General features: G+C 38.5%; 2 protein-coding genes across 6 annotated transcripts; both read right to left on the bottom strand.

The window, feature by feature from the left end:
• Positions 1 to 212: 212 nt before the first annotated feature.
• OR51E2 (olfactory receptor, family 51, subfamily E, member 2) lies at positions 213 to 16,517 on the bottom strand. 5 transcript variants are annotated; one of them, XM_017342073.4, is made up of 2 exons: positions 16,379 to 16,517; positions 213 to 2,229 (listed from the first exon to the last, which is right to left on the bottom strand). In XM_017342073.4, the coding sequence occupies exon 2, from the start codon at positions 2,174 to 2,176 to the stop codon at positions 1,214 to 1,216; it is 963 nt and encodes a 320-aa protein (XP_017197562.1). In that variant the 5' UTR covers positions 2,177 to 2,229; positions 16,379 to 16,517; the 3' UTR covers positions 213 to 1,213. The 5 variants fall into 5 exon arrangements, with proteins under 5 accessions (XP_017197562.1, XP_017197527.1, XP_069930700.1 ...); XM_017342038.4 differs by having other exon boundaries at positions 213 to 2,226; positions 16,379 to 16,516; XM_070074599.2 differs by lacking the exon at positions 16,379 to 16,517 and adding an exon at positions 14,993 to 15,056.
• On the bottom strand, positions 3,290 to 16,570 carry LOC108178258 (olfactory receptor OR51C1). The gene is made up of 2 exons (XM_070074447.2): positions 16,379 to 16,570; positions 3,290 to 11,737 (listed from the first exon to the last, which is right to left on the bottom strand). The coding sequence occupies exons 1-2, from the start codon at positions 16,385 to 16,387 to the stop codon at positions 10,808 to 10,810; spliced, it is 939 nt and encodes a 312-aa protein (XP_069930548.1). The 5' UTR covers positions 16,388 to 16,570; the 3' UTR covers positions 3,290 to 10,807.
• Between the last annotated feature and the right edge of the window lie 11,098 nt (positions 16,571 to 27,668).

Below are 27,668 nucleotides of genomic sequence, written 5' to 3'. Positions count from 1 at the left end.
ACCCTCACACTCCCAATGACTGTGTTCAGATTTCAGTTGCTAATCAGAGCTGCTCAGCAATAGAATGAGAATATCCCACCTGAGTAGAAAATACATTTAGTGTCTTTATGATTGTTCAAACAATACTTGTCAGGACCCCTGCACTGATGGGAAAGAAGACTAGGGAACCTGTCCCATCTGCAAATGTAAACACAACACACATAGCACTTAGCAAAATTTAAAATAAAAATTTATTGTATCTTATGCCCAAGTTGAAACTCAGACAATATCATGTACTGCACATTCAAAATATTTGACAGAGAACACACTTAAAAAAGGAAATATGAAAGAGATAAATAGGCAGAAACATTCTCCCTTAATCTGGAAATAAGTGGGCTGTAAGACCATGAAGGTAGCAAGCAAACATGAAGAACAGTTGGATTTGCTGCCCACAATTAGGGCAGGGTTATCTCTCAGTTCATATACAAGGACATCCATTTCAGCACACAGCAGAGAAAACATAGTGTTTGTATAGCTTGAGGAAATACAATGACAGATGCTGAACAGGAAACAATATAACATGGTAGTTAAGTAACTGTATTCTATTATCAAATTTAATTTCAAATCTTGGCACAGTGCCCACAAGCTGTATCACTTAGTGAGGTCATATTGTTACTCTAAGCTTCCTTGTCACTTGTAATGAAGGGATGAGAACAGTATTTATCCTGCAAAGTTATGAAGATCACAACAAACCAGCACAGCCCTTATTATAGTGCCTGGGACATTGTAAGCACACATGATATGTTCATAAGTATTCAGGGCTTAGATAAATTCTCAGGTAATGCCTAATACACCAACAGTAATGATAGTGGCAAGTCATAGCTTCCATATATTATCAGTTGACCCATTTTAAAAGTCGCATATACCAGCTAAACAATAATTACATAATAAATCAACTCAGAAAATAGGGATAAAAGCAAATCATAAGTTGACTATACTTCCTCTAATGTATATAGTTTTTTCAAGTTAGTTTCAAAATTTATTCTTATTGTCTTTCTCAATATTGTAAGCATGTTTTGTTTTATGGTAGGAACTTCAAGCCGCATAATATTCCATTGATATGGATTAACATAAAATTCCATGAAGTAGACAAGATTATATTTTATTTTACTAATCCAGTCAGAGAAAAGCACTGCCAGTGTAGTAAGGATCAGAGAAACTAGTGTGGTAAGCGTCACCTCTGTCCCACAGACTGAAGGTCCTTGTCACAGCTGATCTTGAACATAGCCATCACTCGTGTTCTGATCTGTTTGGTCTTGGCACCATAGATGATAGGATTGATCACAGGAGGCAGCAGTAAGTAGACATCCCCCATGAGAACATGCACAATGGGATCAAGGCTTTTTCCAAAGCGGTGAACAACCGAGAGACCAATGAGTGGCACATAGAAAGCCAGGACCACACCAATGTGTGACACACAGGTCCCAAAGGCCTTGGCCCGCTCAGACTTGGAAGGCAGTTGTAGAACTGTTCGTATAATGAGAAAATAGGACAAGGAGATGAATGTGACATCCACACCCATGACCAGCAGAATGGCAGTGAGACCATAGACCACATTGGGCAAAGTGTCTGCAGAGGCCAACTTCATCACATCCTGGTGCACACAATAGGAGTGTGAGAGCACATTGGAGTGGCAGAAGGCCAGCCGTTTGATGAGCAGAGGCAGTGGGAAAAAGAAGAGGGATCCACGGACCAGGGCCACCATGCCAATCTGAGCTGTGACTGTATTGTTGAGCACTGCAGCATGACGCAGTGGGTGGCAGATGGCCACATATCGATCAAAGGCCATAGCCAGCAGGATGGTGGATTCAATGGCTGACAGGGCATGAATAAAGAACATCTGGGCAAGGCAGGCGTCAAAGGTAATCTCCCGTGAGTCAAACCAGAAGAGAGCGAGGATCTTGGGCATGGTGGATGTGGACAAGGCCAGGTCAATGGCTGCCAGCATGCAGAGAAAGAGGTACATGGGAGCATGCAGGCTGCGCTCTGTCCTTACGATGAAGACCACGACGCAGTTTCCAAGCAGTGCCACCACATACATTGAAAGCAGTGGAAAGCCGAACCAGAAATGGGCTTCCTCTAGTCCTGGGATACCGATAAGCACAAAGGTGGCATGAGTGAAGTTGCAGGAACTCATAGCTGGCACTGAGGAGAGGGGACTGGAGAAGGTGAGGTCACACTGGCAGCCTGCTAGGATATGGAGCACAATCAGAGAGCATCCTGGCATCTTAGCTTTTCCTCCCTTCCCCTTCCCGACTCCTTCCATGTCCACTTAAGTTCCTTTGTAAGCTTTCAGGCCCTCTTCCAAAGTGGGGAATGTTACAGCTGAAATTCATTTATCAATCACTACTCTCAAGGCCCATTTAAATTTTTAAAAGTGAAACTAAGGAGAGCAGTGCTTATCCTAAAATGTAGCCTTCCCAGATTGCCTCCGACTTCCTCTTGGCCCACATCTTCATTTGCTGGCGCCAGCTTGGACCTTTTCTCAGATAGCTGTAAATAGATAACATACTGGAAACTTCTTCCAGGTAGGTATGGATGTTTCTCTCATTCTATCTCTCTCTCTTATTCATATCCCATGGCTTTTTCTTATGTGACCTACTATGTACAAGCAATTTGCTAGTGCTCTTGACTGCGATATGAAAGACTTTCCCCTTGCCTTCACATGGCTTGCCTAGAAGATAGACAAGTTAGAAGATTGACAAGTTACCAATATAAAAGTATATTGTGAAAAGTGCTAGTATAAGGTGTGCATTTAATGCATCAGAGTGGGAGAGGCATTTTGGGGAGCCTTCCTGGAAAGAATAATCCTTCTGTCAGTCTTGAAACATGAGTAGAAACTAGAATAACAGAAAAAAGAATAAATGGTGTTTGAAGGCAATGAGAATAAGAAATACTGTGCAGACTTTTAGGATGCCAGGTCCTTAGTTCTAGGATCAGAAAGAGGCAGAAATACAACAGCAACTAAAAAAAGACACTAAAAAGGAAATGAAATTAACACAAACCGAGGAAAATGATGAAAATCCAGTATTTCAAGGATTAAAGGAAACTCATCTGAGATCATGAAATCAAAGGTAGCTGCTCCTTCCAATAAATTCTTCAGAGGTGAAGGTGCTGACTGGTATGTGGTGCCCAGCTGATCCTAGATGCCTGGCATGATCCCTGATAAGGATCTTCCCTCTGCCGTGGGCTGGTGGGTACCACCACACTTGAAAACTGCCTACAAGGCCACCCCTATTGCTACAAAGGGTGCTGGGTTGTATCTTAATTTTGGGAGGAATATTACTGATTTTACATTCTAATTCTGAGATCCGTGTCTTTTGAAGAACATATGCCAACAAATCCTTCACAAAAGAGACTATTTTTTTGAGTCCAATGTTGTTTTTCCCCAAGATGCTTCCGTATCCAAAACACCTGGATTCTAATTTTATCAAACTCTTCCTCTGCTATGTTCTCTAAGAGCCCTGTTCTTTGGAGCTAATTGTCTCTAATTATCCAAGGAATTCTCTGTGCGAAGTAGAAGGTATGACTCTTGGAAATAAACCATAGTTGTTGTCATTAGTGGCATTTAGTTACCTTTTACCTTTACCAGGATTCTTTGCTTATAACCTGGGTCCTTTTTACAATTGGAAGATGCCCTTAAATTTGGTCTTAATTGTGAAGGGTTAGAGACCAGTGATTTTAAAATGAGAAAATTGAGCATGAAGAGATTGGATTGGTCTTCCCAACTTGGATAAGCCAGGAAAAACAGATGCAGGGTTCAAAGACTACAAACGTCATGTCTTTGACTTCTTTTCATGCATAGACCTAACAACTATCCTCCTTGATGAACGTCAAATCTAAAATTTGTCCCCTAACTGCTGTTAGAACATTAAAAGCCCTCGTAATAAGCAGATAATGGCATCACTCAGTGAGCTTATATCTGTTTCCACCCATTCATCATAGAGAGCTTCAGGAGGATTCAGACATTGTGCTGAAAAGTATGAGACAGAGAACTAAAATATCCCCTGGAGAAAGACCAGGTCACTAGACCATGGATCTAAGAGATACATAAAGAAAAGGGCAAGCATGAAGAGGCACCCTGGGGAGCATAGTGATGTTTTCCATTCCCACAAGCCCATTCCCCAAGCTGCATTCAATGGTGACAGATACAAGGGTCTCTGTTGGTCCAGAATTGGGTATGTTCTTGTCCCTCTGTCTGCAGACCACTTTTTCTGTTTTGCTGCTATCTGTGCTTCTTTACAGAACTCTAAGACTTTTGGGTCATTCTTTCATTTCCCAAAGTAATTTTCCCAGGAAACCTCATGTCTCCCTCCTATGTTGCCTGGCCTCCTGCCTAAAGTGACTCCTTGCTAGACCCAATTTCAGCCTCTCCTTGGGTCTGAATGTGGCTGCTACATTCATTCTCATCTGGCTATAGCTCTGCGACATTTCTTTCCAGTTGACAGAAGTGAGTGGGACACAAAGGCTTTCCCTAACCCCACATGAGGCAGCTTGTGAGGGGTCTTGGAAAGTCCCTCAGGATGGCATGAGTTTGTGTGCCCAACCTGGGTGATGGTGCACTCACCTGAGAATGATGTCCTCTGATCGAGGGAGCTGGAGCTGGCTTTTCCTTTCTGCAGCAGGCCTTTTTTATTAAGCTACTCAGAAGGCCTAGGGGAACAGGCTGCAGTGTTAACTGAGGCCCTGGGGACTCAGCAGAAAAAGGAATGGCGTCTCTATGCCCATTTGTATGCTGCACCCTCAGGCTTCCCACTGTTCCTGTTTAGGTGCTTCCCACCACCTCCACCCCGCCACATGTGGCTCTGGACAGTCTGCCCCCTCTTCCAAACAAGCTCCATCTCCCTAGTAAGCCTTAGGGTCAGTGCGTTTCATTAGCCCTTCTCCTAGACCCAACAGGGAAAGAGATATACAGGCATAGTCTCTGAGCTCTAAGCGTTCACAAGATGGGCATCCAAAAATGTAGCCACATAATTCCAAATAAGAGGATGATCTTCATCATGTCTCTTTACAGCTTTTCTTTCAGTTAAAAACACAATCTTTGAGGCAGTGAAGCTACTCTGTATTGCACTTGTGTCACAGATAAATAACAGGTAAGACTCTGCTGTAGTTGCAAAGCTAATTAGTGATAATATTGGCTGGAGAACCAACAATGCTGTCTTTATACATTCACAATTCAACAAATATTTGTCAAGGTCCTACAATGTCATAGAAAAAATAGAAAAAAATCCCTATTCTGAGGGAGTACACATTTTTGTGAGAGGGGAAGACAATAAATAGAATTAACATACAAATCAAATAAGATGTTAAGTAGTCATAAGGAGAAATATATAAAGGGGAGAAGGAAATGGCTAAGTATAGGGTACTGGGGGTGGAAAGGTGAGAAGAAATTTTGGATGAAGGTACCTGGAAAGACCTCCCATCTCTGAGACATTTGAAAAGAGGCCTAAGCGAGTGAGGGGCACATCCATGGTAATACCTGGGGAAAATCATTCCAGGAAGAAAGAACAGACTACAAACAAAATTTCTGAGAAGGAAGTGGATTGGAACAAAAAGGAAACCAGAGTAACCAGAGTATCTGAGAAGAGAGAATAAGGGCGAGAGTAGTAGGGAGGTAGAATTAGGGCAATTCTATGAACTGGGTCATACTGGGTCTTTTTTTTTTTTTTTTTTTTTTTTTTTTTACAGGCAGAGTGGACAGTGAGAGAGAGAGACAGAGAGAAAGGTCTTCCTTTTGCCGTTGGTTCACCCTCCAATGGCCGCCACGGCTGGCGCGCTGTGGCTGGTGCACCGCGCTGATCCGAATGCAGGAGCCAGGTGCTTTTCCTGGTCTCCCATGGGGTGCAGGGCCCAAGCACTTGGGCCATCCTCCACTGCACTCCCTGGCCACAGCAGAGAGCTGGCCTGGAAGAGGGGCAACCGGGACAGAATCCGGCGCCCCGACCGGGACTAGAACCCGGTGTTCCGGCACTGCAAGGCAGAGGATTAGCCTATTGAGCCGCGGCGCCGGCCCCATACTGTGTCTTATAGGGCATTTAAGAACCTTTATCTACGTTCTGAGTGACTGAGGATCTACTGGAGAGCTTTAAACATAGGAGGGATATGATCTGACTCACATACAATGATTTGCCTCTAGCTGCCCACAGACCTGTTTGCGTCTATGTGGAACAAGACCATTCTAGACTTTATGTTTCCCTTTCACAAGTTTTTCATCCTTCAAGACTTAGTTTAAGTAAACCTTCTCCTTGAAGTATACTCAGTATTTCTAGGCCCCCTGATCATTCTCTCCCAGCAACATGTGCTCTGCACCAAATCCATCAGGGTTGTGTTTGTTCATTATTCAGCTCTTTATCCAGCTCTGTCTGTCATCCTAAGTATGTCTCACACATGAGTTTACCTTATCATTTTCACTGTAGTTTCTGAAAATAGGAACATAATTATTCTCTTATCAATCAGCCTCTAAGTGTTTATTAGTCACCTATATCTGGCCATGTAGCTCACAGATTCATTCTTTGTGTAATAAACATATCTCCACTGTCAGTTTTGTGTAGGCACTGTGATGAAATTGGGGATCATACAGCTGAATAAGACCAAGTCCTTTCCTTCAAGGTAATTGTAGACAACTCCACAATCTTGATGTAATATGGAAGAGTGGTGAAAGCCACAGATTATTTAGTCAGAAGGAGGTCCATGAAGAGGGTATTTCAGCAGAAATAAAAGCATGGAGGAAAGAAACAGAATTCTCTACAGGGTGCTATTAGCAGTGTGATGTGGCTGGCACATAAAAGCAACACAGAAAGGAAAGAGAAGTTGGAGAGGTAAATGGATGTGAGTTCACGATAGGCTGTGGATCTGGGGATAGAATAAGCTTTTATCATGGCCACCATAACCAGACATATGTTTTAGATTGCTATTTTAGAGCTGCTTGGAGGATAAAACTGGATACACTTATGAATTTAGTGATACAAGACAGAAATGCATAATATTAGTTTTTGTCTCACCCCTCACATCCAGTTCTTCAGCCAATCTTGTCTATTTTTCCTTCTAAACATTTCCTGATATTTCCTATTTTTTCCATCTTCAACTCCACCACCATGTTCAAGGGGACAGCACAGTGACTGCCACTGCTCTGATTTTCTGAAAAGTCTCAAAGTCGCTGTTAAGCTTGTCCATGTTTGTCATGGCATAAAATCTGCTGTGCAACCCACTCACTTTCGAAATGTCCAAGTTACCCACTTCCCAGTGATGAAGCTTGCAAATTTCCAGGATTGTTTGACAGTGTGGCTGTACATGGATAGTGGGAAAAGTGAAGTGGGAAAAGAATCTGTAGAGGCTGTGCAGACCTCTTGGTTTCTGGTTTTTGACTTTGCAATCCTTTCTTCTTCCCTCCTTCCCCCCTCTGGTGCCTCCTCCTCTTGCTCTTCTCCTTTCTCCTTCTTCTTCCAATTTTTAGGTCTCTGAGTGCCTGCATGCTTCTCATCCAGACCAAATTTCTATTTTACTTTCTCTTCTCCATTTCTCCACACCCCATCTTGAATAATGTATGGATACAAATACACAAACATAGCTAACATTATTTGAACTTTTCTATCTTTTTATCTTGAACCTACCTGTACTACTTTGGGTTTCAGTTTTGGTTCATTGTGAGTAAAGGTATGTTAAATTGAATGATCCATGTAGTTCAGGTTGGGAGGGAACTAAAAGAAAATAAGTACACAATAATATGCTAATAGTACTGACAATGTATTCAAAATATAAATTGCTTCTTCAAAATTACCTCCTAAGGTTTCTGTTTTAACGTGTATTGTTAGTGACTAGATAGGAAAAGTTTTATTATGGGAAGAGAGAGGAAAAAGATAGGAGTTCATGAGATTAGAGTAACATTATAGTAGACCATATAACAGAGTGAAACTTTCACACCAAGGATCAGCACTCCTTGGTACATTATCCTTTAAAATATGGGCCTTTATGAAAATACATTTGTCAACACTAGGAAGAACTTTGTGGTATAGGAGAACTTTGTCTTCTTGTGTGCCATCTGAACACTTAATATGCTTTATGATGCAATTTACTTATTAATTCAACTGAGGTTGAAAGTTACACGACGCCAGAGACTATGGACAGAAATATGGAAATAGCAGTGTGTAAGGCACAGATCCTTGTCTTGAGAAGTGAACTCAGAGTCTATTGTGGGCAGAATGGTTGCAAGAGTCAGAAAAGGGTTGTCATGAGAAATAAGCACACGGTGCTTCAGAAGCACTTAGAAAGAGCACTAGATAGACCGAAGGGTTTAGGGAAAGTCTGGAGAGTCACTTCTACTCTAAGTCAGGGGCAGGGAGACAGTGAAGGTGCTGCAGGCCGATGACAACTTGTGTAAAAACTGGATGGTGAGAGAAGACATTCAAGATTAAGGAAATGCAAACTGTTGTGCCTGGTATGTGGTGAAGCATGAGAAGTAAATAGAGCCAGGTCACGTAGACATTTTCCCTTTTTTTTTTTCTCTACTACATAGAGGACCCCATCAAAGTGGCTGGGAGACAGTGTGATTGAAAGTTTCCTTATCCTCAAGAAACCTTACCTTGTGATCTGAAACCAAAAGAAACAAAAATATAATATCATACATTGATGAGGGAGCAGGGTGAAATCTAGAAATTTAAAACCAAACAGGTAAGGATGAATGTGCATACAAACAAGTATTGAGGGAGGGATGTTGTTGTTGCTACTCTTGTTTTTATAACACTATGGGCTCTGTGCTAAGCAGAGGCCTGCATGAAGGGGCTAAACCATGTGGATCTCTGGAAAAAGAACATTCCAGGTAGGAAGAGTGGAAAGTGTGAAATCTGATGTTGGGACATCCTTGGTGAGTTGAGGAAGTATTTGAAGGCTAGTGTGTGTGCAGTAGAGTGAATCAATGGGAAAGTAGTAGGAGATGAAGCTGGGCTAGGGAAGCAAGATCATACAAATTCTTATAAACCATTACAATGACTGTAATTTTCCCTGGCTAATACAGGAAGACACTGGAGCATATTGAACAGAGAAAGTGATGTTATCTATCTTGTGTAATAAAATAATTGCTGTGTGTGTGGGGAGCAGAGTTCAAGGGGGAAATAAACTGTAAATAAAAGGTAGATGAAGGAAGATCTGCCAGCAGGCTAGTATAGAAGTTCAAATCCATGGTGGCAAATTGAATCATGGTGGTAGCATTAGAGGCATTGTAAAGTTCTTGGATTCTAGATGTAGGCGTTTGTGTTACTTACAAGAAAGAGATATCAGTATTTTCCGAAAGGTTGTTGGTTGTAGAACAGGAGTGATGGAAAGGCACCTGGTATAACTTTAAGTGTTTTGTCTCAGCAACTTGAAAGGTACAGTTTCTGCATAGGGAAGACTGGGGGTAGGGAATATGTTTCTTCCTTGGCAGGAATATTAAAATACAATTTTGGGGGACATGAAGAGTCCAAGATAATTATGAGACATTCAAGGGGAGACACTGATACATAGATGATTGACTGAGACTGGACTATAAATATTGATTTAGAATTTGTCAGCAAATTGATGCTATTTAAACACTTGATGAAATGGATAATCAAAGAAAAAGGATCTAAGAGCAATGCCTTGGGGCATTCTAACACATGGAGATGAAGACTAACAGTAATAGAGATTGGAAATGTTGTCAAACATACCGAGGCTTTCGACATCATCCTTATTATTAAATAGCAGTACTGTAGTCACCTAATAAATCCCCTGTGATATGAATCATGACTTCTAATTCCTTTCTGGACCTGATGCCAGCTATAGAGACCACCTAAACTGAGCGAAATCAAAGTATCATTTAAATGTCTGATTCAAACTTTTGAGAATTAATACCCATTAATTAACTTTCTGGATCAAGCTATTACATGACACTGAAGTTTAAAAAATTATAATTAACTTGTAATTCATATTCATTTTCAGTTTCTACTGAGGCAGAACATTGATGGAGGCCTGAGGAAAAATATGATTAAGAGATCATTAGGTAGAATATATATGTGAGGTTTGAAGGTTTTGATTTGAGATTTTTCTCCCCATCTTGGTTTAAAATTTCTGGAGGATGGTTTTCTAATTAATTAGTTAATTTTACTTCTTTATGTCTCCCAATACAAATTACATGTATGTATGTCTATGTATTTTCAGCAATATAGGATTAAAATTAAGAAGTGAAATCCTGGGATAGTTAGCATGGATGTGCTCTGCCTCTTACTAGCTGTTTGAGCAAGCTACTCAACATTTCATGTCTCAGTTTCTTCATTGGTAGTAGAAGTAACTACTTTATAATATTACTTGTATGTAATATAATATAATATATATTATATATAATATTACATGTATATACACACATGAAAACATTTTGAACAAAGAAAATAATAAATATTAATTTAAATCATTATTATGGTTAAAATTCACTACCTATTTTTCACAAAGGAGTGAATTTTAAAAATATCATTGTAATTGATTTGAGGTGGTTGAGTTAAGAACAGAGAGGCTATCGCAGGCATCATAAGTGAGTAAAGTTTAGAACAAACCAGTGATGATGCGGGCTTTAGGCAGTTCATCCCTCTGCCCCCTCATTTGTTAAATAAAGGGATCAAATGAGTTAATGAGCTAGGTCTATTCCTGCTTTAACATGAAATGATTGAATACATAGCTTCAATGGGTACTTATTTTTTTAAATTTATAACAAGACCTTGAGGAGGCAAACTTAAATGTTCCCTAGTTCTAGAAGTCAACAATCCTATGCTTCTTTGGAGTTGAGAATTTTTATCACAGCTCTGCGTATCTGTTTGGTTTTCACACTGTAGATGATGGGGTTCATTACAGGAGGGATGAGCAGGTAGGTGTTAGCAATCATAGTATGTACATAGGCTGGGGCTTGCTGTCCAAATCTGTGAACAAAGGACAGACTGATCAATGGGATATAAAATATAGCAACAGCCCCAATATGGGAGATACATGTGCTGAAGGCTTTCTTCCTCTCTTCTGGGGATGCAATGCTGAGGATGGTCTTAATGATCAAAACATAAGAAAGGAGAATGAGGACTGAGTCCACACCAACAGTGGAGATCATGGCAGTCAACCCGACAGCACTGTTGATCCTGGTGTCTGTGCAGGAGAGCTTCATTACATCAGGGTGGTAACAGTAGGAGTGGTGAAGCACATGGCTACTGCAGTAGGATAGTCTTTTAAGAAGTGCTACCATTGGTGTCAGCATTAGGGTACCTCTGATAACAATTGCCACTCCAATCTGCACTATTCTGGAGTCAGTTAAAATGGTGGCATATCTAAGGGGATTAGAGATGGCCACAAAACGATCAAAAGCCATAGTCAACAGTACTGAAGATTCCATGACAGTGAAGAGCTTAATAAAGAACATCTGAAATAAGCAGGCATTAAAGGTGATCTCCCTGGCATTGAACCAAAATATACCCAACATTGTGACCAGAGTGGACATGGACAGCCCGAGGTCCGTGGTGGACAGCATGGAGAGGAAATAATACATAGGTTCGTGGAGGCTGGGCTGAGTGATGATTGCGAAGAGAATCAGGCTGTTTCCTGAGAGGGCAGTGACATAGAGGAAGCAGAAGGGAATGGAGATCCAGCTGTGGAAAGCTTCCAGCCCAGGGACCCCCGTCAGCAGGAAAATGATGGAAGAGGTTGTGATATTCTGGAAAGTTGAAATGCTGGATTAAAAATACAGAATAAGATGAAAGTCTGAAACAAAAAGCTATTTTTGTTTGTGAGTTAAGCCAATGACATTAGTTGTATTCTTCAGAAAACTGACCAAAGATGAATATCTATGCAATATATGAAAATACAAGTGGCTCATTTAAACTGATAGAAAAAGTTATGTGATATCAGCTGTTGTAATAGGTTTCTGTTTTCAAAACATTTTTCTCAGCTCTACAGTCTTTTTTCTCTGGAGTCCTTAGCTGCTAGCTTATATTTACACCATGCCACTTTTCCTCCAGCCACAAATGGTCAAAGAATGTACACTTTATCATAGCCCAATCATACTTCATGCTTTCCAGGAATTTTTAAATTGTGATACAGAGGTAGAAAGTTCATTTTTCCGTATCATTGGCAACAGAGAACAATGAATTGGGGATGTGCAGCAACAATATTACATTGGTCATAACTGTGTGCAGTAGAGAAGCTTACAATTTGGTAATTTGGCCAGAAAATAATGAGGAAGAGATAATTATAATACAGAGTAACATGCATAGGGTAACAAATAAATGGCTTAGGTACCAGTGCAGTTATAGGCAAGTGACTTCATCTAACCATTAAAGAAACTCTGACATTGCAGCCCAGGGCATTGCATTTGGGAGACATGGGGAGTTAGAACAGTGATGTACAACAGGCTTAAAGGACTGAGTATGCTGCCCTCCAGCTGGTACAATGTGTTGCCATGTTTAATTATATGTCCTTCAGTGCTTGAAGACTAGTTAGTCAGAACAGATTTTCTTCATTTTGTTAAGATGTATTTCTTTGGAGACATCTAATGGGATTTTATTGCTTTGTTTGGAGAGGAAGATATGACTTGATCCCAACATCATGTTTCTTTTTCTACTGAGTGGGGAATTGAAGACTGGGTAAATGGGTATGTGTGTGGGTAAGGGGGTAGGGGGACTTGGGGAAAAACAAAGATTAGAACTCTATTGGAGAAGGTACAATCAGTGAGAGGTAATCAATTTTAGGGTAATTGTTAATTAGGGGAAAAGAAAGGTATTCAGTAGCTGATTGGAAGTATAGGATAAAAGAGGAAATGGAGAAAAACTCAAACATTTTCAGACTACATACATTCATTAGATAAAGTGTCACTGCTAAGATCACTTAGGGAAATTATAGTTTAAAAAAATGGGAAAATATTTGTTAGTGTAACCTAAATTAAGAGAAAACTAGAGAAAATAAAGGAAATGTTGAGTACATAAATTTACCAAAAAAGTAAACTGTAACTTTAAACTCTGGAATTTAAAGTAATGAGAGTGTCCTCAAGACATTGATGAGTTAATACCAGAAATGTATGATTGGGGCCAGTGCTGTGGCTCAATGGGTTAAGCTGCTGCCTGTGACGCTAGCATCCCATATGACACTGGTTCAAGTCCTGGCAGCTTCATTTCCAACCCAGATCCCTGCTAATGTGCCTCGGAAAGCATCAGAAAACAATCCAAGTGCTTGGGCCCTGCACCCACAAGGGAGAACTGGATGAAGCTACTGGGTTCTGGCTTGGACCTGGCTTACCCTTAACTGTGTGGCCATCTGGGCAGTGAACCAGTGGATGGAAGATCTCTCTCTCTCTCTCTCTCTCTCTCTCTCTCTCTCCCTCTCTCTCTCTATATCTCCCTCTCTCTGTGTAACTTTGCTTTTCAAATAAATAAATCTTTTTTTATACAAAGAAGAAATGTATGATCAGTTCTCATAATGGAAATAAGAACTAATAGTTAATGCTGAAGGAGATGATTTTAAATGTTCTCTCTGAATGAGGTGATGAATACGCTAATAAGCTTGATTTATCATTATAGAATATATATGTATGAAAATACCACATGGTACCTCATAAAAATGATTGGTTAATTAAAATTGAAATAATTTAAAATCAAAGAATGAATTAACAAAAAGTTGGTATTCAGTAAGTTTATAATATTTAGAGAAATCTTTTTAGAAAAAGCAGTGCTTTAGAGATTGCTGTGTTTAAGCTGAGATGAAGAATCCAAGGCTTTCAGAATGGCGTGTGTGAGAGCATTGAGCAAGAATACTGCTGTGGTATTTTTTTCCTTGATCTTGATTTTCAGTGTCAGGGGCACTTACTGAGTACTTTTCTGTTTTTGTAAACATAATGCTGTGTCAGAAGCTAAGGGATAACATGAATAAAATCCTTCTTGAGGAGTTTATAATCAAGTGAGGTAAAAAGATCAGAACTGTTTTTCAACAATTTTAATATCTAGTACACAATGATGACTAATAAGCAAGATTATGGGAGTGCAGGGGCTTTGCAATATGCCAACTAATTTTGGCTACTGTAACTTTTATTTCATGCATGATTATTGAGTTGTAATTTTTGTTGCTGTGTTCTACAATATTTTATGAAATCATTTATCTATTTTAAAATTTTTATTTATTTGAAGATCAGTCTACTTTGGTTTATCATTTGTTTACTTTCAATTAGGATTCTTTCTCTCAGAAATGCCTCCAACAAATGTTACCAATGAGTTTGTAAACAACTAGTCCAGAAGTTGAATTTCAGATTTGTTTTTCTTTTCCTCATCTCACATTTTGATGATGTTGACCACTTCCTCTCTGAATCCTTACCCTTGATTAGTTTCAAGCATAGTTAATCTGTTTGTTTTTTTCTTGTTTACTAATGTTTTTGTTCTCTGCCTTCTAAATTGTAGTGTTCCAGAAGTGTTTACTTTTCTTTCCAGAAGTCCCTCTCCTTTTCTTGCTCTCCATGTGCTCTCCTGGAGATACCGTAGCTATTCCCATGGCTTTAAATAGCACGCATATTCAGATGACTCATAAATCTGCAACCTAATTATAGCATCTCCTGAGTTCTGCATTTCAAAAGTTAGTAACATCTTGAAAGTGGGGCAACGTTTCTGGGCTTGAACTTGAAGATAGTCATGAAACATGGCAAGAGTTAGGTGATCAAATTTCCAGTTTAGGAAATTAACTGGCAGCCATTTGGAGGACAAATCAAAGCTCTCGGCTTTGATTGATAAAAAGTGAAGAAAGTACCTCATCAACCCCGAGGGATGTCTCCACCCATCTTCCCTCGGACACTCCAACTTCAGTTGTGAGTCAAAGACAGCTCACCCCCAACCCCAATCCTCAGTCTAAACCGGGTCCTTCCTGCTATGTTTCATTTATTAGCAAATGGCCTCACATTCTAGTAATCGTCTAATTAGAATTATCGCCTTACCATCAGACTCCTTCTTGCTCTTATTCCCTATGTCTGAGGAGTCCTTAGAAAGTTTGTGAAAATGCGTACTACAAAAAACAAAAACAGAAAACAACAACAAAAACTCCAACCAACTTTATATGGATTTCAAAAAAAACATTTTCCAACAAATAAACTTACCTTTAATTTCCTTTTCCATGAACTTTTTGAAGTACTATAGTACAAACATTATCTTTTTTTAATTCTACTTTTGAAATATCAAAAACTGAAACCTCAGGTAGACTACTTGAGTGGTGTCAGTAAGAGCAATCTGTTGGTAACGGCTGGTGGAACCCATCATTCTCTGACTTGACATTGAAAACACTTCTTACATCAAAGAACCGAGGGGGATGAATGAGTATTTAGGGAGGCACTGAATTTCCTCCTGCTATTCTGCTTGCTGTTTTTCTCGACACTGTCCAATCCATCCTCTCTGATGCACTTATATTTTCATTTTCCCTTATGTGAAATAAGTTACATTCTCTCAATTATGCTGTTCATTTACAGCAAAAAATTCTCCTTTTTGATTTCACTGCTATGAGTTGTAACTTGTGGCTGTCTTTAGCTGCGGAACTAGGTAGATCATATGGCATTGTCAGTGCTTTCCAAACCATTGCCAGTGGCATGATGTAGTGTATGACTGGCATGGCTTCATATCCATGTGCAAACAGTGACTGGTTTTGAGTTCCTAGTACAGCAATAAAACTTTTCTCACAGCAACACATACCATCTATTATGTACTTTTTCTGGGCACATTATTGTGTATAAGGATTCTTTTAATTTTTACTACAACACCATGCGGCAGGTATCTTTAGATTCACTTTAAACTCATTTTTCTGATAAAGAAACTGAGTATTCAAGAGGTTACCAGACATGTTTAGGATCACACACAACTGGAGAATGTCAGAACTCAGATTCTCTTTCCAGTTCTTTTTAACTCCAATGCTCATGAAACAGTTCTTTTCCTGAAACCTGTAAGTAATGTAAACTTTCTTTGATCCAGTTTCCTCATTTGCAAAATAGGATATATATGGTGTCTAATATAGTTCCTAGCATGCAGTAGGTGCTCAAAATTGGTAATTTTTGATTTTAGTAACAAATGAGGCTCACTTATGATGATAAATATGTTAGCACACTGATTAAACCATTTGACTAATAACAGGATATCCAAGCCCCATCAGGCAAAGCAAAATTCCCATTTCTCTACAGATTTCCTGGGAATAATAATTGCATGATTCTGTCATCCTCCTCAGCCCATTATCCCACTAATGTAATTCTGCACATTGTGATGAATTTCTTTCTGTTGGGTAAGAAAGTGCAGCTTATCTAAAGCCAAGCATTTTCATCAAACAAAGCAATTTTACTTACAGAGCCCATACAGCAGTCCTGACTGTCCCTCTCAGACTGACTCAAAAGGCCGAGGAGGCTTTGGATTCCAAGGGAGGGCTGAGCTTATGAGGAGACTAATTCCAGCCAGTTTGTAGACAGGCACAGAGCTGTGAGGAGCTCCTGCAGTGGTGGTAATGCACTGTGTCTCCAGGGTGTAGGCGTTCCCAGAAGACTTCTTTTGCCTGACACAGTCTTTTTATATCTGTTCCATTATGCAAGTACTTTTGTGGCCACATCCTTTATAGGCTGATGTAAGTTTTTGTCCTTGTGCCATTTCATTGAAGAGCTTTTGAAAATAGTTCTATTGAGGTATAATTCACATACTAGAAACTTCACTGATTTACAGTGTATAAGTCCATAATTTTCAGCAAAGTCACAGAGCTGTGCATCAGCTATATCACAAATTAATTTTAGAAAATTTTCATCATCCCAAAAAGAAACTCATAGCCACTGGCAATTGCTCTGAGGGTTTTAGTATAGAAGATGGGTTAATCAATAAATTACATATTGATCAGTGTTAAACTTGTCTTAGAGGCATGAACTAAGGGCTTAATGAATATAGTGGATAAAATCTCATCTACAAATTAGGTGTGCACAAAGTACAGTCTTACTTTTTCATAACTTGACCTATTTTCTATTTTGAAAGTCCAAATGAACAAAAATTAAAAATAATTTGGGATTCTCTTTATTTGGGTTCAAGTTTGAGAACTTTGTATTTTACCAAGAGATTGAGATAGGTGGGTTATGGATCTGTCCAGTGATGTCATCTGATGCATCTGATTGCCCTTATTACTCTGAGTCATATTTGAATATCTGTATTCAGTCCAATGCAACTCTTGTCAATTGCTTTAAATGAATTTAATTACTCAACATCTTGAACAATCCACCTTTATTGAAGTCAGAATTATCTCTCACTTATATACTTGCAGTAGTTTACTAACAATTCTCTCTGCTTCATCTTTATTTCCCCTATGCCACCATGTATATTTTACTACTGAGAATATCTTGACTTGAGATATTTTATTATTTATGATATAACAAAAGCAATAATAAAACAACAATAATATTTGATTGTAAATTCTATGTCCAAAATGTGCTGAGTATTTGTAGTAGACAGAATAAAGACCCATAAAGATATCTACACCCTAATACCTAGAACCTGGGAGTATGTCAAATGGCAAAAGGGATTTTGGAGTTGGGGGGTTTGTTGGGTTATCGGGGTGGCCCAGTTAGAGGACATGGGTACCAAAAGCATGACAGTAGAAGAACCTGATCCCTGATCCATTGTTGCTGGCTTTGAGGATGGCAGTAGGGAGCCCCAAGCCTGGGATGCAGGCAGAAGAACAGAGTATACTGAATTTCCTCTACACCTTCTGTAAAGCAGTACAGTCCCTTGAGATCTTGATTTTAGCCCAGTGAGTCCCATGTCAGCTTCTGACCTATACAACATTGAGACAGTACATTTTGAAGAAACACCCATTGTTAATTTGACTCATGCAATTACCAGAGATGAAAGGGTTCAAGTAACTTAACTAGGTCTCTCGGTTAGTATATGATGTAATCAGTATTCAAAGGCTGTCCTATTTGACACTTAGGCAATTTTCAGAGCTCATTTTTTTTAAAGAGGCTTCACATGAACATCTGTCCATCAAACAGTGCTTCCCGCTCAAGTCATATAAACCCAACAGCTTGTGTACATGCTTATGTGCCAGACTGGATGTTACCAGGCTGTCATTGTGTGTGCATATTGTTTGCACATACGTATGCTTTTTCATTGTTGAATCACATCAGAGTGAACTTCTCAAGAAGATAAAATCATCTCTTCCACCAGGTGGAGCAGATTCTAGGGCTGTGACTACTCTACTTGGGAACTGTTTGAGAATGGTCACATCTATTTTTCCTGTGGCTGACAGAGTGTTACTCTTCTCAGAGCAATAGAGTTACTGTAGTGGCATCACTGAAATTCTGTGCCACGGTCTAGTGCATTCTCATGGACCTGGAGTCTGAACTGACCAAATCACTGACACACATTGGTACACAGGGCTTCACAATGTGGCCTTTCTCACTGCCTCACTCTTGCATCAGTCTCACAGAACAGAAGCTGGTCACTTTATTACACTTTCTGAAATTCTAAGTGTAATGTTCCTTAAAAATTATATAGCAACATACTTTACTAGTTGTCAATATTGACACAATTTTATCTGAGAAACACACAATCTGTGATATCACTGGACTTCATATTAATATTTCCCAAACTTGGCAATCCAAACAGGAAGGGAAGAATTAGACCCAAGAAAATTGTGCTGCAGGGACTTACAATAAATCTTATTTATTGACTGTCAGCATTTTACTACAGTGCACAGTAAAACATTCTTCTCTATTAAATCAGCAGGTGTTTTTCAAAACTTCTAATACACAGTGCTGTGTTGCTGTGTTACAGTGGACTAGGCATTATTTTACAATGTTTACACGAGCTTTCTGAAGTGGATCTTCTAGTGTATTATTGTCTTAAAATGTCCATAATATGTCATTTCTAAAAATTTATTGAAAGGGGAATATCATAAATGCAGGTCACATTTTAAGCACAGGAACATTTATTATAGTATTATTTATAGTAGCCAAAATATAGGTAAAAATTCTCAATGATATGGAACATATAAACTATTTATAACTGGTCTTTGATGTTATATAACCTTTAAAATTCATGCATATAGTACTTCATGTGGATAGTCATATTGCATTGAGAAATAGGAAGGCAAGTTCTAGGGCAGAGATCCTTACAAGGCTGAACATAATTCGTTCTGAAATAGGAGCATGAGGCCTGAAGCAAATCAGCTAATCTAGAGTTAATGCATCCAAATTGTAGAAATAAACTTAAAAGCAAGCAAATAATGACAACACCACACCACACCAAAACAAAACAAAAAACCTGGTTGCTGCATCAAAAACTCTTCCAACTAGACCATAATTTCCAAAGAAATATTAAACCCCTACATCACTTATGAGTCCTTGAGATGGTCTGGTGAAAGCCTCTTGCTTCTCTTTCTCTGGCTCCATCCGTGTGGAATTACTAGCAGTTTTCCTACTCTGTTGATTTGGCTATCACAGAGCATTCAGTTTTAAAGTGTTTTACCTCTCCCTATGAACTTCTTCTGGTTTTTCCTTTTATTCCCATTTATCCTACTCTTCTCTGCTCTCACTGTCTTTTTGTATATGCTCCCATCAGGATTCTTCACTTATCATTACAAAACCAAAAATGCCTGCTCATTCCACCACATTATAACAATTACCTTATCTAATCTGAACCGTGAACTTTCATTTCAATGTCTGGAACATAGTATCTCATACATACTAGGTACTAAATGATAAATTTCTTGATTTGCCAAATCAATGAAAAATAATAATATTCATGCAAATAATAACAATAAGTAATAATAATGATAAATAACTGAGTGCAGAGTATATTTGTGGTAAGGCTTTTCTGTGGATTAATATTTGGTATTCTCATTTATTTTTACAAAATAAACTTATAAAGTAGATACAACTATTTTCCCCTATTAAAATAAAAGAGCAGTAGCTTGGTAGTTATTAATTAGCCTGAGGTCTTAGAACAGATGACAGAATTGTGTTTTGAATCAAGACTGTCTGGTTCCAAATATTTTGAGTTGAATTAAAGTTGTGTTGGCTCTTGATGGATAAGCAGATCCAGGGAAGGCATTCAAAATATTTATGTTCTAGGACTGGTAAACTAATCAAAATTGATTATTGTACTCTGCTTATCAACTGATTATCGGACTTTATTTGATGAATGGCTTAAATCTCTGGGGTTTGCACTAAAAAGAGCCTGGGTTTCTGCTGACTGTGTTGCATCTTGCAGCTATATTCATGGACCAGTTCCCTTCAGATGGGAATCTTTGGCATGGATGCAAGATTTTCACATTTATATCTCGTAACAACTTGAGCATCTTCTTATACTTCTGTACCTTAGAGGCTTCTATTTGAATTGTACCCTTCCCCTGTGGAATCTCATATATTTTGTGGCACATTTTTCTATGATGGTAAAAATGTCTCTCCAATCTATTGAAGTATTTTCTGGGGGCAGACTATCTTTCTATTAGTCCAGAAGTTACTTAAAAAAGAGACCAGATTTTCTTAACTTCTTGATGAATTCCTGAGAAAAAATGCATCTTTGCAGACTTCCCCTGTGATTTAGAATCTTGCGACACAAGAAGAAAATAAACAAACAAACAAAAAATGAAGCAGGACAGTTACAACACCTGCTTGGGTCAACTCTTCTTCCCTTACCCCCTTATATATAGCAGGCCTTTGTCTGGAAACACCCTCTTGACACAGCTTCCTAGGCAAAGAAGTACGTTTAATTAGTTATTCTTGAAACTACCCAGCTCTCTCGCCTCACTACTAATTGTGAAAAGTTGTAAGTCACTTATGAGTGTCCACAGTTTGCCTGCCAGTAAATATACTGGTAGCAATTTTAGGCCAGTTATCAGAGAAACTTCATATCTTCATACTCTACCAAGTAATAAAGGTGGAAGTGAACGAGGAGAGGTTGGGTAAGGTGGGAAGTATCATTATGCTCTTATAACTGTATGTATGAAATACATGAAATTTGTTCCCTTTATATAATTTTTTTTTAAAAAGAAGAGACTCATAAAGGTTTGTAGTATTTCTTTAGTCACTTACTGTTAAGTTATTATTTTCTGTGACCACACACACAGGTTAGTAGCAACTCCAAAGAGAGATTACCCAGGGAAAGTCTTGTGCTCTGAACCTGATAACCACTGTGGTAGCTTTGTTGAATGTAATTATTCAGAAACCCCTTTCCTGTCTGAATTCTGAGCCTTATGATTTTTGTGTAACTGGCAAATGATAGCTGAACAAACTCATAGATGATTCATTAACAGCACTTCTCCCTTACTCTGGCCCTATGTAAAGATTTGTCCCACAGCTGTTTAGGGGTTCAATTGCTCTTGAATGAGGACTGAAATTATTGCCCATCCTGTGTACTTCCAACTGATAGCCCGTTCCTGAAGACTTCTTTCTTACTGTGCAGGTTTGGTGATGAAAAAAATTTAGTTGGGAGATTAGAACCACCATGAACCGTATCCAAAGGTCTATATTGGATCTCACATAATACTTGATCACTGATCTAGTAGCATGGGCTGTAATAACATTGTTTATAGCAACACTTATGTATTAAAATCTTGGATTTTAGGATCCCCATATGTCCTTAGAAGTTATTGAGACCCCAGAGAGAACTGCTTTTGGTTATATTGATTGATAGATTTTATCATATTAGCTATTAAAATTGGGAATTCGAAAAAAAAGTATATTCCTTTGGGGAAGTAAGAGTGAAGCTAGATTGTAAAAAATTGCCATTTATTATCTAATAGGAACACCAAGGGTTAGCAGGACACAGCTGTTTAGAGTTATCTCATAGGAATTTGCTTTTCTGCTGGGAGAAGGCACTCATCAGGCAGCTCCTGAGGTCCTTATAAAGACCATCTTTCTCTAATTTGATAGCTCTTTCATTCTTGAAATTTCTTCCTATGGGATCTCCTGGCAAAAGGGAGACTCTGGATATGGCGTGAGGGGGAAGAGCCATTCGGGGACTGATCCCCAGCTTGAGTGGAGAAGGATCTGTTTGCCTGTAGGTTTGTGAAGTTAATGCAGTTCATTCACTTTTTTGACTCACTGCTGCCTATGATGACCCTTCAAAGAGCAGGGAGCAGAATCAAATCACTCTCCAGACCCAAGAATTCTTCTGTGTATGAGGTCAGTATTTTCTAGTGAATTAAAAACTTCTATGAATATGCTAGGCATGTGTAACCTTTAGATAGTTTAGAATAATTCAGAGGAAATTGGTGACCACAATCCAGCATTATATATTAAATAAATTCACATATTATGTCAATTTAATGTTCAAGGTAGTTATCACAGATATAGACTACAATCATGGGCATGTGTTCATTCCACAATTCTTTAAAATTAAATCCTTTTTAGATAAAATGTAGCAACAGCATGATGCTGGTATTGGAGAGAACAGAGTTCAATTCCTGGATCTGACATCAGTTAGGTGAATGTGAGAGAGTAATATGTTTCCTGTACGTGACAGTTTTTAAAATTTTAGCCTGTTTTCTCATCTGTAATAAGGAGATAACACCCAAAGGTAGGGTTGATATAATGATAGTGCTGGATGGGAAAAATGGTAATGAGGCTGCCTATTCAGATCTTCCTGGTGGTCTGGTTACAGAGATGTTTAAGTCATAGTTCCAGTCGTGGAAGAATCCTCAGTGGAGGAGAAAGAGACATCTAAATATATCCTTCCAAGAACAGTCGTTTAAGATTAGCTTACTGGTTTTAGTCCAAGACAACTTAAGGGTGGTTTAAGAAACATGTCATTTTTTGATATGAAAAGCTGTTCCTGCCCCAAAATTTAGAAAGAGTTCCCTGTATTAGAAGAGTCTTATATGTTTCCCTTTGATTATTGCAAATAGATATCATCATAATAAGTGGTAAGTGGAAAGAGGGACTCAGATACAGTGAAGAAAACTGTATGGCATATTGGGGGCATTGATACTTTACCACTATTGTTATCAGAGAGAAACCCAGCTTGAATACTTAGCTAATCCATTGAGGTTGCCTTCCTTTCACTATTTACTTTTATTTACATTTTTTGGTATACACAGTAGTCATTTAGTTATTAAATTAGTTATATTTTATTGTGGTAGGAACACTAATGTGCTGTTGACCTATTTAAACAGCATGATACAGTATTATAAACTATAGGGATGGTGTTGTTTAGCAGTTCTCTAGAAATTACTCATCTTGCATAACTGAAAATTATTGTTGAAAAGCAACCACCACTCTACAGGCTGTTTTAGACTCCTCCACGTTGTAGTATGTGCCAGAACTTACTGTTTTTATAGCTAAGTAGTATTCTACCTTGTGCATGTTCTACACTTTATTTATTCATGCATCTGTTGATGGATATTTAGGTTTTTTCCCACATTTTCCCTATTGTGAATAATGCTTCAAGAACATTGATAGATATTTGTTCAATATACTGACTTCATTTCCTTTGGATGTATACTCAGAAGTGGAATTCCTGGATCATATGGTAGCTCTATTAGTTTTTTGAGGAAGCTCCATATTGTTTTCCTTAATGGCTGTGCCAAGTAATATTTCCATCAACAGTGTGCGAAGACTTCTTTTTATCCACACTTACATTTTGTGTCTTTGGTAACAGCTGTGTTAATAGGTATGATGTGGTATTGTGATTTTGATTTGTCTTTCATGATGATTAGTGATGTTGAACATCATCTCATGTTCCTGTTGGCCATTTGATTATTTTGTATAATTGTTTACTGTAACAAGAAGGGCATTAAATGGAAGGTCTGCTTCCTTATCTTTAAAATAAAGAGAGTATTATGTTAAGTCCTTATATAATATCATGTCTTCTAGAAAAAAATTGCTTTTGTCACCATGTCTAAATTTGAGCAAAGTTCCAGAGACAGAGATGAGTATCAGATTAATAAGAAAATTGTTAGTTTTCCTTCTATTTTTGAAACATGCTAATATATTTTACTTCTAATTTGAGGAGGTCATATATCAGTAATCATAGTATTTGCCTTATTTTTTAAGATTTTATTTTTATTTATTTATTTGAGAGGTAGAGCTAGAACAGAGAGAAGGAAAGACAGAGAGAAAGATCTTTCATCCACTATTTTACTCCCCAAATGGCTGCAATGGTTGAAGCTGGACCCTCCGAAGCCAGGGGCCAGGAGACTCTTCTGGGTCTCCCACATGGGTGCAAGGGCCCAAGGACTTGGGCTGTCTTTTGCTGCTTTCCCAGGCCACAGCAGACAGCTGGATCAGAAGAGGAGAAGCTGGGACTTGAAGTGGTGCCCATATGGGATGCCTGTGCCATAGGTGGAGGATTAGCCCAGTATGCCATGGTGCCGGCCCAGTATTTGCCTTATTATTAAGAGTCTATGATCTACTACTACTTTTAAACACTTAATTAATTTATCTAACATATTTTAAATGCTAGCATGTCAGATGTTCTCTTCTGCTCTGGGATCGTGCTTCTGACAAAAACTGATGAAGTCCTTGTGTTTTAATGGGGAGTCATTTTCACCTTAATAGTTGTGTCTCTGCAGTCTCATTAGAAGGCACTTCTGCCTTCCTTAAATACCATTGTTCCCTAGGGTTCTCTCTTCTGATCTCTTTTCAACTAGATTTATTAGTCCAAGATATTTTTCATCACTCATATGACTTCAGTTACAAACATCATTTATAACAACTATCAATCCTTATTATCAGGGAAGAAGTCACGTTCCCTGGGTTGCGAAGGTACAGACACATTTTGATTCTCGCATGTGAATTACAGGCTTGTGTTTCAACTGAGATCCAAAAGCTGACTCCAAAATTCATAGAATTCTGTTTCGTTTGGCATTGTCTCTCTCTCTCTCTCTCTCTTTTTTTTTTTTTTTGGACAGGCAGAGTGGACAGTGAGAGAGAGAGACAGAGAGAAAGGTCTTCCTTTGCCGTTGGTTCACCCTCCAATGGCCGCCACGGCTGGCGCATCGTGCTGATCCAAATGCAGGAGCCAGGTGCTTCTCCTGGTCTCCCATGGGGTGCAGGGCCCAAGCACTTGGGTCATCCTCCACTGCACTCCCGGGCCCTAGCAGAGAGCTGGTCTGGAAGAGGGGCAACCGGGACAGAATCCGGCGCCCCGACTGGGACTAGAACCTGGTGTGCCAGCACCGCTAGGTGGAGGATTAGCCTATTGAGCCGCAGTGCCGGCCTGGCATTGTCTCTTAACTCATTATTTTCCAGCCTTTATTTATTTATTTATTTATTTTGAGTACTCAAACATTTTTCTTTCTCTCCCCTCAAATACCTACAGAAATGTTCTTTTGAATGCATTTCCTGTAACCAATTATTCTCACCCAAATCTAGCTCCTATATATTCAATCAGAATGAAGATCACCAAGTTACAATAAACTCAAGCGTTTTTCTTTAGAGTCATATATAGGCCTTCTTGTATCCAATTCTAACTCTGGTCCCTGTATACAATGGCACTTTATAGGTATTCAAATGTTTTTTAAGTGAATACATGCAATAACTACTGAAAGTGGGACATTATAAACCATGCATTCTTTCTGTAAATAAAAATGCAGCAACAGAACCAATAAAGAGGAATTTCTTCAAACCTACAGATTTGTTGGTCGGGGTGAGTGCACAATTATATCTCCAAATGGAGGAGGAAGACCACCCCCTGCACTGGCCAATCTATTCTTTTCTTAAATTTGTATTTAATTTATACAAGTTTCATGTATTTCATATATACAGATTTAGGAATATAATGATACTTCCCCCTCCACCCTCCTTCCTGCCCATGCTATAATCCTTCCTCCTCCTCCCTCTCATATTCCTACTCTTAATATTTACAAAAATATATTTTCAGTTTACTTAATGATCATATAGTTAACTCCATGCTAAAGTAAAAGAATTCAACAAATAGTATGAAGAAAAGAAAACAGTGTTCTTCAGTGGAAGAGACAAGGGCTATAAACAATCATTGAATCTCAAAATGTCTATTTCACTCCAATACATTATGTTTTAGGTACTCTACTAGTTACCTTGGATCAAGGAAAACATATGATATCTGTCTCTTTGGGACTGGCTTACTTCACTAAGTACAATGGTTTCTAGTTGTGTCCATCTTATCGCAAAAGACAGGATTTCATTCTTTTTTTTTTCTTTTTTCAGCTGAGTAGTACTCCATAGTGTATATATATCATACTTTCTTTATCAAGTCAATAGTTGATGGACATCTGGGTTGGTTCCATATCTTAGCTATTGTGAATTGTACTGCAATGGACATGAGGGTACAGATAACTCTTTCATATGCTGATTTCTTTTTGATCAATTTATTCTTTTTTTAAAAAAAAGATTTATTTATTTATTTGAAAGTCAGAGTTGCACAGAGAGAGAAGGAGAGGCAGAGGAGAGAGAGACAGAGACAGAGAGAGACAGAGAGAGAGATAGAGATAGAGAGAGAGAGAGGTGTCTTCTATCTGCTGGTTCACTCCTCATTTGGCTGCAATGCTTTCCCAGGCCATAGCAAGAGCTGGATTGGAAGTGGAGCAGCTGGGTCTCGAACTGTTGCACAGATGGGATGCCAGCACTGCAGACGGCTTCATCTGCTATGCCACAGCACCGGCCCCCAATCTATTCTTAATGACCTTTCATAAGGATGGAAAATTTAATAAACTTGCTCAGATAGTCCTACTCTATTTACTGTCAATGAGATTTCAATGAAATTGTTTCTTTCACAAATTGCTCTTGTGAAGTTATTTCTTTTAACTTTAAGATCAGAATTATTTTGAGAAAACAAAATACAATGCAAAGGATAGGATTTCACATCTCAAGACATCTCCCCAATATTAAATCTATAGATTACAAATCATTTTCATAGTAGATATTTTTGTACACGTTTTAGAGGTATTCAGTAGTGGGACATAAATTAATCTCTGTTTCTATATTTAACAGGAGGGCGAAGAAAGTTAGTTTTAAGTCATTTTTCTTCTGATAGAATTTCCCTTAAACATAATCAGGATCTCAACTATTACCTTTATGTACAAACCCAATTCCTAATATAGCAACCACTGTGGTATATTTCTATATACTTAATTGCTTCTTTCTTGGTATTAGCTTTCTTTTGTCAATACCTATTGTATATTTATTTAGTCAAGCACTTTCTAGAAAATAGCTAATGTTATCTAATTCTCATAGCTTCATTGTGTACACAAGGACTTAAACATCTTTATAGCATTCAGGACTCTGGCTAGGAAATAGAGAAATGAAGAAAAGCAGGGTGAATTGCTTTTTATATTGGCTTACAGTTGCCCAGAAATGTCCTGTCTGCCCATATTCATAGAATTGGACAATATTTCCATTATGTAATATTTTTTATGTGTGATGTAAATATACTAACACCTTGTTATCACATATGTGACTCTTGCTGAAGCCATTTTCTTCACAGTTTAGCACTCTATCTTCCTCTCAAAAATCAATTCCACATCTAAGCTAATAGTAATGCTGATGCATTTCCATTGAAGAATAGGACAAGGCTCATTGATTATCATAAATTGTTATGTAGAAGAGATAAAAAACATTTTTCTTCCTTATTAATACAGGATATGGTCCTTTCCCCCAAGGAAATCTGCCTCCTTCACACGTC

The sequence above is a fragment of the Oryctolagus cuniculus genome, chromosome 1 (assembly GCF_051225735.1).
Source record: "Oryctolagus cuniculus isolate XC-2025 breed Fujian yellow rabbit chromosome 1, ASM5122573v1, whole genome shotgun sequence".
Lineage (NCBI taxonomy): Eukaryota > Metazoa > Chordata > Mammalia > Lagomorpha > Leporidae > Oryctolagus > Oryctolagus cuniculus.
The sequence above is the reverse complement of the archived record's forward strand: the minus strand, read 5'-3'. Positions and strand labels throughout refer to the sequence as shown.

What these genes read in the sequence shown, in the direction of transcription:
- OR51E2 (XM_017342073.4), bottom strand. Translation starts at nt 2,176, where the DNA reads ATGAGTTCCTGCAACTTCACTCATGCCACCTTTGTGCTTATCGGTATC.